Source organism: Toxorhynchites rutilus, chromosome 1, assembly GCF_029784135.1.
Source record: "Toxorhynchites rutilus septentrionalis strain SRP chromosome 1, ASM2978413v1, whole genome shotgun sequence".
Classification (NCBI taxonomy): Eukaryota; Metazoa; Arthropoda; class Insecta; order Diptera; family Culicidae; genus Toxorhynchites; species Toxorhynchites rutilus.
The window spans coordinates 49,110,122-49,120,057 of record NC_073744.1 but is presented as its reverse complement, the minus strand read 5'-3'; the positions used below and the strand labels follow the sequence as shown (position 1 = coordinate 49,120,057).

Genomic DNA, 9,936 nt, shown 5'->3' with positions numbered 1-9,936 from the left:
GAGCAATGAAGTGAAGAAGGAAAAATAAAATAAGACGGGCATCCCGATCGCATTCCATGTACGCATAAATAGAGAAACCAAATGAGGAAGATTGTATGTAAAGCTTCTCTTTTTAATGAGGAATTCTTTTTAACGTTACTCGATATCGATTGCGCAATAAGAACCGCAATTTTGCGTCATACTTTGCATTTTCACCGCAAAACTAGCGACAGCAAGCTGCATTCGGCCGCTCGGATCAGTTTTGTTGGGGCTTTTGTTTGAGTAAAATGATATAATTGGCATGATTAGCTCGTATTGATGCACTCCCATAAATCTTGTAACAGTTCGATGTAAATTGAACTAGCGGGCGAGATGTGAGCATATGCAGCAACGATAGTGAGAAGAAAATTGTAAGGATGTGGATAAATAATCGGTGGCTATGAGTGTGATGTGTAAACTAAATTTGTTTGTTAGAATCCGAAATCATAAATTCAGTTCTATCACAGTTGGATTTTGATGAAATGAAAAAGTAATTCGATCTGGTTTTAGAGCCATAAACTTTTCTTCGAAAATCCTGAACTTACAAATAAACCAGTAACGTGGTTTTTAGAGCCATAATTTTACACAGAGTTTCGATTCTACAGTCGAATCAGCCCGAGAGCACTGCCGGGTTCGCATCGAAATTACCTCTGAAATGAAAATCATTAAAATGAATTGAAACATAAATAACACGCGAATGGTACTTACCTACATTTACTTACTTTGTTATAAACCGCAAACGCCAGGGTGAAAAGGATTAATAATATCGTTCGTTTGAAAAACCCTCAAGTGAGTTAAGTGGGCAGTTAAAAAACCGAACCGAACGCGACGCCGAACGTGAATACGTGACGCCGATATTGCAGTAGACCATCAACGAACATTAATTTTTTTGCGAAAATGATGTTTAGAAAATTTCTTTAATAGCCGCAAGATTTCCAACCGGGACGAAAATTGAACCAAAAGCTGAATAATAACTTCAAAAAAAAATCGGATGTAATAAAAACTCTTCGACAGCATTTTCATGTTTTACGCTTATTCTTAAATTGTGGTGCCATCTATTTCGGTGGTAAAGTAACTGCAATACTGATTTTGGAAGAGTAAACCGAAGGAATAAGGGCGAATCATGTTACACGAGCGCACAGAATCAACCGTGAACTCCTTAGTCAATTACGTCGAAATCCATCTCGCAACACCCTCGGACATTCTTCTGCGTCAGGTCCGTTCCTGGCACGTGGAACAACATTCGCACCCGATAGGATCCTTTGCCAACATCGAGGTAGCTACGGAGGTATTTGATGTCCAGAACGGCTGCATCCAAGTTGTAGAAGCCCTAGAAAGAATCAAATATGGTTGAAGTGTTATTGTGTATGATACTATATTGGTGTTTTGCAATCATGGACAGTAGGATGCCAATGAAAATGGTCATCTCGAATCTCAAAAAGTTACCCCAAATAAATGCTCACCACCTCGAAAAAACACCCTATGTCAAATATCAGCTCAATCGGACTTAAGGGAGAGTGGCGCAAAGCGGTCAAAGTTAGATTTTTTTTCAAAATCGAAAAATTACCCAAGGGGGAAGTGAAGGAAATCGGGGTTTTCGAAAAAAAAAGTTTGATGCCAAATGTCTTAAAATTACATGAAACGTCGAGATCTAGTGTCATCTCAGAAAAAAAAAATATCAAAAATCGGCAGTCTGGGACTTTCAGAGTACGAAACGGAAAGTATGGTTTTGAGTGCCAATAAAAATAGTTATCTCAATTTTTCATTCGGAACTTGCTACGGAATGTTGATTTGCACGATGATATACCTTATGCAAAATATTAGCTTACTCGGACTTCATTTACTGGTCTCTTCTTCTTCTTCTTCAATGGCACTAACGTTCCTAGAGGAACTTCGCCGTCTCAACGTAGTATTACTTGCGTAATTTTTATTAGTGCTTAGTTGAGATTTCTATGCCAAATAACACGCCTTGAATGCATTCTGAGTGGCAAGCTCTAGAATACGCGTGATCACAGTGCAAGTCGGAGGAAATTTCTTTGACGAAAAATTCCCCGACCAGAACGGGAATCGAACCCGAACACCCGGCATGTTAGTTATGACGCTAACCACTCGGCCACGGGTGCACCACTGGTGACACAGACGTTAAAATTTGAGTTTTTTTTAAACGAAAATTTGAGGTTTTCAAAGAAAATTTTGGATACTAAATGTTTTAAAATAGCATTACTCGTCGAGATTTACAGCTATCTAGATTTTTTTCGTCAAAAAATTGCTTTTTGCACTTGGTCGTTTTTCCACATGAAAAATCGATTTTTGACCCAAAATTTTTTTTTAGATAACTGTAAATCTCGAAGGGTCATGCAATTTTAAGACATTTTGCATCAGAAAAAAAAATTAAACACCCGATCTTCGGTGTTTTTTCGGTTTTCAAAAAACTTGAAAAATTGACAAATTGAATTCCTTGAATTCCTACAATTCTTTCTGCTCTACAAAACTATATGAATTGTATTTCTGAGTCCTTTAATTTTTATTGGTTTTGAAGCTTAGAAACGGAATACCCAGGTGGAAAAAAATTAACATTTTCAACACTTGCTCTTCTTTGCGCTTTCATCCAGCTGTCGAAGCAGCATTTGTGACGAATATGGAGAAGGTCTACCGCACGGAAATGGTTTGCAAAGTTTAAAAAAATGCAAAATTTCCCCATTCGGTACGTTGGTGGTGGGTCATGCATGGTATAGGCAGGATGTTGTGCAGTTGAATAGCACAGAATAGCTTTCGTATCCTTCAATAAAAATAGCTAGGACAACACTCGGCTCATGGAGGGCTCCTGCAGAAATCCTCTTTTGTGAAAATATTTTCGGAATCAATTCTCGTTTCAGCACCATCTCCGAGACCATTTTTATGTTCGTAACGAATATCGGATATCGAATAACGATCTATCGCCCGCAAATGAAAAACCGGTAATTTTCTGATAATTTGATCAGCGAAGTGTTTTTTTTACGGTGAGCATGTTACAAAAACTTGCAATGAATGGTTGCAACTACTTGAAACTAATTATTTCAACATTGAGGAGAAAAAATCATTGAAAATAATCATTGACCTTCTGAAACAAACGAAAATGGAAATCTGGCTACACATTGTGAGTTTGACACATTATTGTGTCAGTTCATCACACGTGTAAACATTAAAATTTGCATCAAAGTAGTGTTAAGTTTTGGGCATCAGTATTTGCATCAAAGTAGTGTTAACGTTGTGCTTCGAGCTGTTTTGATCTATACTGATGGGCGCAAAAAAATCACCCCATTTGAAACCAATGTATTTCAATATTAAAAGTTTTTTCAAACTTTTCGGTATTCAAGTCAATACTACGTAAAAGTAGATAATTATTAGGTCCCACCTCATTCCCCTACAAAGGTTTGAGCGGGACGAGTTATCTTATTGATAATTATTATATTACGGTATTTATATTTTTCATCAACTAAAAAGTATGCAAATTAAATTGAAAGGAAAACGGACTGGTTATCTCGCAGACATAGATTACTAATCGAAAGAACAATATAAGCCATTATATGATCGTATTTATTCCATGGCATGTCGAGAGAATTTCCAACCCGGGAAGACCCTAGACCGATCGGGAATTGAACCCAATACCTATGTCAGTATTAGCCAAAAATTTACAAGGGAATTCCCGCTTTATCAGATCCCCGGCCACGATTTTATCGTTTCCGAGTTCAAGCAGCTGAGCAAACCCAAGCCTAATTCTAGCCGATACTTCAGGTCCATTACTTATCCCAAGGCATGTCAAGAAAGTTTCCAATCCGAAAAAAAATCCTTGACCGATCAGGAATTGAACCCAATACCTATGCCAGTATTAGCCTTGAATTTACAAAGGAATTCCTGCTTCACTGGATACCCGACAACGGTCTGTTAATCGTTTTCGAGACCAGACAGCTGAGAAAACCTAAGCCTAATTCCAGCCGATACTTCAGGTCCTACATTCAACATGGAGTATAAACGTATCCACCTGAAATCTGCAATGAGATCCGCCACAACACAGAAAAATCTCGTTATAATTATCTGTTGAAAAGATGAATCTACGAGTATTCCAGTTGTGCTATCCCTAGCTTCAATCCGGTTTCCACATTACCTAATTTGGACCATCTAAGCAAAGCGCCTAATATTTCCAAACCAATACGGTCTAAATAAAAAATGTCACATTGTATACTGAGCTACACTTGTTTTCTCTCAATAAATAATGTTTAATCATTATATAAAGCTTCAATCTACCAAATATATCATAAAATAAAAGAGATGATTTTTGAACATAATAATTTGATGCGGAGTGATTTGGTCCAGTGTGTGTTTCATCGAAAAAACATACTTATGTTTATGTAAAGTATTTTGGGATAATGTTACAATCAGTAACAATGTTTTGGAATCGATGCCAGGTGTCTTGGCCAGATTCTAGACCAGAAAAGTTGGATTGACACCATCGCGAATTCTGCATGAATCCTTTCACTGTTGGTCGAGCATTTTCAAACACTTTTGATGCTTGGTCAAAGAAAATTCGTTCTCGATGGCCTGTGTTGCTCTTTCAAGCTTCTCCTTCTTCCAACGTTGTCTCTCCATCCTCTTCTTGTAATTCAGCGGCATCTGGAATCAATTAGACCAAAGAAAAGTCTCAAACCTGTAGGACCAATTCACCCCAGAGATACGTGTCCATGTCACCCCACACAACACGCAAAAATTAAAATGCAATTAATTTCATGTATTGTTATCAAACTTACAGTTTCGCTACATCAAATTGTTCCTCTTCTGTAGGCGAACAGAACTTTACTGCACGAAACACGAAAACTTTGTTTAATCAGCGGGAAAAACCTTAAAACCACGATCGGAAAACTCACATTTTTTGGACGCTCAAAGTACTTGATGTATTTATGCTATCGTTTCCCTCTACTTGTGAAGTTTTACCAAAGTTTTTGACGTAGGACTACGTCTAACCGGAAGATATAGGGGGTGAAATGGAAATCTAGGCACTGAACAAGTAGGAAAAAATGCAAGATTTGGAACGCTTATAACTCGAGCATTTCTCAATAGATCGCAATGGTTTTGGCATCAATTGATAGGAAATATATCTACGCATCTATCATAACGAATAACATTTCATTTTTCTTGAGATAAATAATTGAATAATTGTGAAATATCAAGCATTGCCCAAATGCACTATGTGCCCATTTTTGATTGGTCCATTTTGTGCTCCTCAAATCGTACCGACCGAAACGGGCAACCAGAGCAGCAGCGAAATAGAATGAAGCACCATTGAAAAGGAAAAAGAAAAAAATGAACGAAACATTGGTCGCAGTCTCACACATGCGTAATTCTCGAGCCAGCCAGTCAGCTTAAAAATCCCCGCTCCGTTGCCGTAACGATCATTCTCATTCAAACCGTACACCACATCGGTTCGCATCAAAACACTTCAACAAACCAACCCAAGCAGCCATGTCTGGACATGGCAAAGGAGGAAAAGTGAAGGGAAAGGCAAAATCCCGCTCGAACCGTGTTGATCTGGAGTTAAGGGTAGCTAGGCCGAGCGCGTTAGTACCAGTGCACCAGTCCACCTAGTCGGCGTTATATAGTTTCGGCCGTCGAAGTGATCGAGTTGGCTGGTAAAGCTGCTCGCGACGATAAGAAAACCCGCATTCAGAACAGAACACATTCGGTTCGGTGGACATCAAGACAACAACAGGCAGTTGCAGCGAGTGGCAAACGCAATCGAAAAACGGCAGCTGGTAGCAGAAGAAAAAAGTTTGTTCTTTATACAATCTGCTTTGGTGGCAAATCCAGAATAAGGCGGCATCGAGGGCGTTCGAAATGGTTTTTTTCAAAACCACGAGTACTAAGTTTTCTAAAATTCCATAAAACACGGCGCTTATCAGGGCCATTAAACCTTTCGAAAAAGAGTTTACGAAATACAGTTCAATGCTTTCTAAAACAATATCAAAAATAATAATAAAACACAAATTGATTTTTTCATAATTTGTTTGCCAGTATATGATGAGTATGTGAATTTGGCAGTTGTTCTGAGCTTATTTATGGTTGGGGACTTTCCCGATTATTCAATATTCATTAATTTTTAAATTGCTTCTAGATTGAAAGTACAGTAATTTACATTTAGCTCGACATTCAGCTAATTGGACGGACCTGTAATGCGACATATTTAGTTGGACATTTTTGTAAACATAAAGTTCGAGGTCCAAATTATGACCCCACATCGAAAGTCGACACTGTGCCACTGTCATCGCAAATGTTCAATTACAGGTTAAAATCGCCTCCAATGCGACACTGAGTGGTGTTTCGGCACGTCGCATTAAATGTAATTTACTGTACAACATGTCACAAGCTGGATGGTAAGAAATTTTCCAACTGTAAAGTAACTGTAAACTGGAAGTAAAGAAAACCCCATGAACGACCATTCGGGCGATTAAAGAAAGTTTGGACCTGGACCTTTCCAATCGCACCGTTCGAAAAACGCTTGGTGCAACGGGACCTGAAGAGCTACTTCGCCAAAAAGCGACCGATGGTCAGCAACACCAATAAAAAAACGACTTCAGTTTGCGAGGGACTATGTCAAAAAGTCGCTGGAGTTCTGGATGCGCGTTATTTGGTCGGACGAGTCCAAGTTCGACATTCTTAACAACAAAAAGCGACTCCGAGTTTGGCAGATCGAAGGCCTCCAGGACTGGTGGTAAATAGAAGCATCATGGAGTGCGACTGTTTCTCGCAGGCTGGGGTGGGAAACTTAGCGCAGATCAACGGTATTACGGTATCTCCGGAACCTCATCTGTAGGTTCTTTTCCACAGTGGTTCTCATCGAATCGCATTGATTGCATAAAAAATATCTTTTTCTGAACAGCATTTTCGTTTCCATTTTTAAGCATGGCAAAAAAGCATTGTCTCTACTAGTGTTGCGGCTCAGTTTTCTCGGAAACGGCTGAAAACGAATCGAACGCGACAAGTTTCACTTGAAAGAACCCTTTGAGGTTTCATCGGGATTGGTCCACGGATTCTGGAGATGTGGCCGGAACAAGTTCAGTGACCCTAGGTTCCAGAGACCAAAACAACACAACTTCCACCATTTGGGGCATCAAACTTCACTATTTTTCGAAACTAGCTTGATTGTGATGTATTCAAGCTTATATGACCTCATTGTCGTAACCCGGATACGTTCCGGATCAGGTTTTCCAGGGGAAATGACCACTTTATGACCAGAACCAAATCCCATCATGTGATATATGAGAACTTCATGGTTTATCATAGAGCAATTTTACGCCAAATCAGCCAGCCTCAGCTTACATCCTGTCCAATCTTTTTGAAACTTTTTTCACATGGTGGCAGCTGCCTAAAATCTCAATTTTCATTTTCAGATGACCAATATTAATTACTTGAAAACTCGTCCAGTGGAACAAAGATTCTCATATAGTGGTGCTATGTCGAGCTCACTGAAATGAAGATATGAAATTTTAAAAATTTATTAAATGTCAATACTCGAATCGTAATCGTAAATACGCCAAATCGTAATCATTTGAGAGAAGCAATATAAAAAAGTTAATTTACGTGCGATTTTACATGAAAAACTATATTTAAGGTTTTATCCTAGTCCTGGTCGTTCTCGAGATGTAACAAGTTAAAAAAATCAAATAATGTTTGGGGAATTCCAACACGATAACACCTAAACTCAGCCATTCCATGCCAAATCGATATAGTGGTTCTCAGATTTCCAACAAAATTGGTAGTTTTGTTCCTTATCGCAAAATATTAGACCCTTATTTTTTTTTTATTTCTTCGTTAGGGTGACCATTTCGATTTTAAGGTTTTCAAAAGTAACATGTTTTTAGTCTTCGTTCGATATTCATATACGACTTAGTCCTAGGAAAAACATTTACATATAGTTTTTCATGTGAAATCACATGTAGATTATTCTTATCACTTTTTTCAAACGATTACGATTTCGCAGAGTGTTGATTTGAAAAACTCATATCTACATTTAGGTGAGCCCGTCGTTGAACCACTGTATGTCAATCTTTTTTTAATTAAACAGGGTTTATGAAAAAAATATTTGAAAAAATATCTAAGGGGTCATGTTTTGGGCTATAAACATTTTTAATTTTTAATTCTATTTATGTATAGAATATTTTAACAGTACATTTAAAACGTTATTTATATATTTTTTTAAAATTACAATTAAATTACAACTATTCATTGATTTCCCAACAACTTTGCTGGTTTTCTGCAAAAAAATGTCAATTATTTTGAATGCGTCCTTCTAAAAAATCAGTCGTATTTAAATTTGGTCATCTGACAGTGAAAGTTGTGATTTTAGATAGCTGCCATTAAAATCGTGAAGGTTGCGTTAAAATCTACCGTTTTCGACTGATTTTTGTGTGAAATTGCTCCATAACTAACACATTGGTGATCATTTCGAGGGTTTTTGTTCACATTAGAATAACCCGGATGGTCTTCGGATGACCAGCTGATCAAATTTTAGATCGAGATATGAGTGAGACACTACTATAACTTCAAGTAAATTTAATCAGATTCTGTATCCTCAAACCATTGAATTATCATTTAGATTACCGTTGGTAAAGAAATCAGTACATTTTCGTGCATATTACCCAAAAAATTAAACAATGAAAAACTGATTAAAAAAATTCAAAACTAACGTTTAAGAATATTTTTCAACAAAACATTTCCGAACGTTATGTGACCTTAGCACCAGTACTGTTTCTAAAAATTATTGGGTATGAGTTAAACAGAAAATTTCGGAACTATATACATTTCTCTAAAAATCGTGATCATTTTCCCCCGGTTTACGGCACCTAAAAATCAAATCTCTTATCATGCGGGGAAGTAAGAGAGAATTTTCGATTCGTTGCACCTGATAATCAAGAATGAGGCTATTCTAACATTCTTATGGTAAAATAGCCAAATAAAATAACACTATTCATTCAACTTTCTCCTCATCTATAAGGGCAAATGGACTACAAAATCATGGGAATAAATTCTAAAGTGGCTCACCTCGACTCGTCCACAGCGATCGCCATTAGACATCGCACTCGATAGCATATACCACGGTCCACTGTCGTCGGTGTGGAACCGTTCACAGGTCATGTCTTCCACGTGTTCTCTGGCATTATCCAGACAAATGGTGGTCGTTCCCGGGGGACACTTGTAAGTGCCAATGACTAGCTCTGCCTGAACTTTATCGCTGGGTTTCTTCACGTGATACTCGACGTGGATCGTATTGCAGATGCCATCCGCATCTCGATCGTACGAGACCTTCGTGATGGCAACATCAGCCTCACCGTACTCAATGTCAAGGTCCCGACAGTTGGTGAACATCGTCAGGTTCACCCGCTGGTAATTGACGAAAAATGGTTAAAGCTAGCTGGAATTTATTCTGCTTTTCAGGGTACTCACCAACGCATGTGCGCATTGCAGCAACCCAATCAATAGGACGATCGTTGAGTACCTTTCGAACATGTCGATACAGCTTCTACAGTAATAATACTAAAATATAGCCATGTACAAGCGTCTCTATTTATACGCATCATTTAATCTCCATGATGAGACAAATGCCGAATGGAACCGTTTAATGACACGATGCGTTTTTGCTAATTGTACACTTTAAATCAATAATGAGATAGTTGATACAAAATATTGCGGGCTCGTGTCAATTCTGAATAGCGTGTTGATTTGATTTATGAACGTTTATGAAATATCGATGTATTGATGTATTAATAGAACCTATATCGTTCGGAGTTTGATATCACTATCAACTTGTATAAAACGAGGAATTGACTCATTTTTCTAATATGAATATTTATTTGCAAAAAAAAAGTTTGACCTTCTCTATGATTCTTG

General features: G+C 37.9%; 1 protein-coding gene across 1 annotated transcript; it reads right to left on the bottom strand.

Moving 5' to 3' along the window:
• Nucleotides 1-752: 752 nt before the first annotated feature.
• Nucleotides 753-9,609, bottom strand: LOC129762540 (uncharacterized). Its single transcript, XM_055760928.1, has 3 exons — nt 9,493-9,609; nt 9,091-9,429; nt 753-1,348 (listed from the first exon to the last, which is right to left on the bottom strand). Exons 1-3 carry the CDS (start codon nt 9,553-9,555, stop codon nt 1,178-1,180), a joined length of 573 nt encoding a protein of 190 aa, XP_055616903.1. The 5' UTR covers nt 9,556-9,609; the 3' UTR covers nt 753-1,177.
• Between the last annotated feature and the right edge of the window lie 327 nt (nt 9,610-9,936).

Bases quoted from the DNA above. Each gene is read 5' to 3' on its own strand.
- LOC129762540 (XM_055760928.1), bottom strand. From the start codon at position 9,555: ATGTTCGAAAGGTACTCAACGATCGTCCTATTGATTGGGTTGCTGCAA. The intron at 9,430-9,492 runs GTGAGTACCCTG...GTCAATTACCAG, and splicing joins TGCAATGCGCACATGCGTTG to CGGGTGAACCTGACGATGTT. The intron at 1,349-9,090 runs GTGAGCCACTTT...GATTCTTTCTAG, and splicing joins ATCGCTGTGGACGAGTCGAG to GGCTTCTACAACTTGGATGC.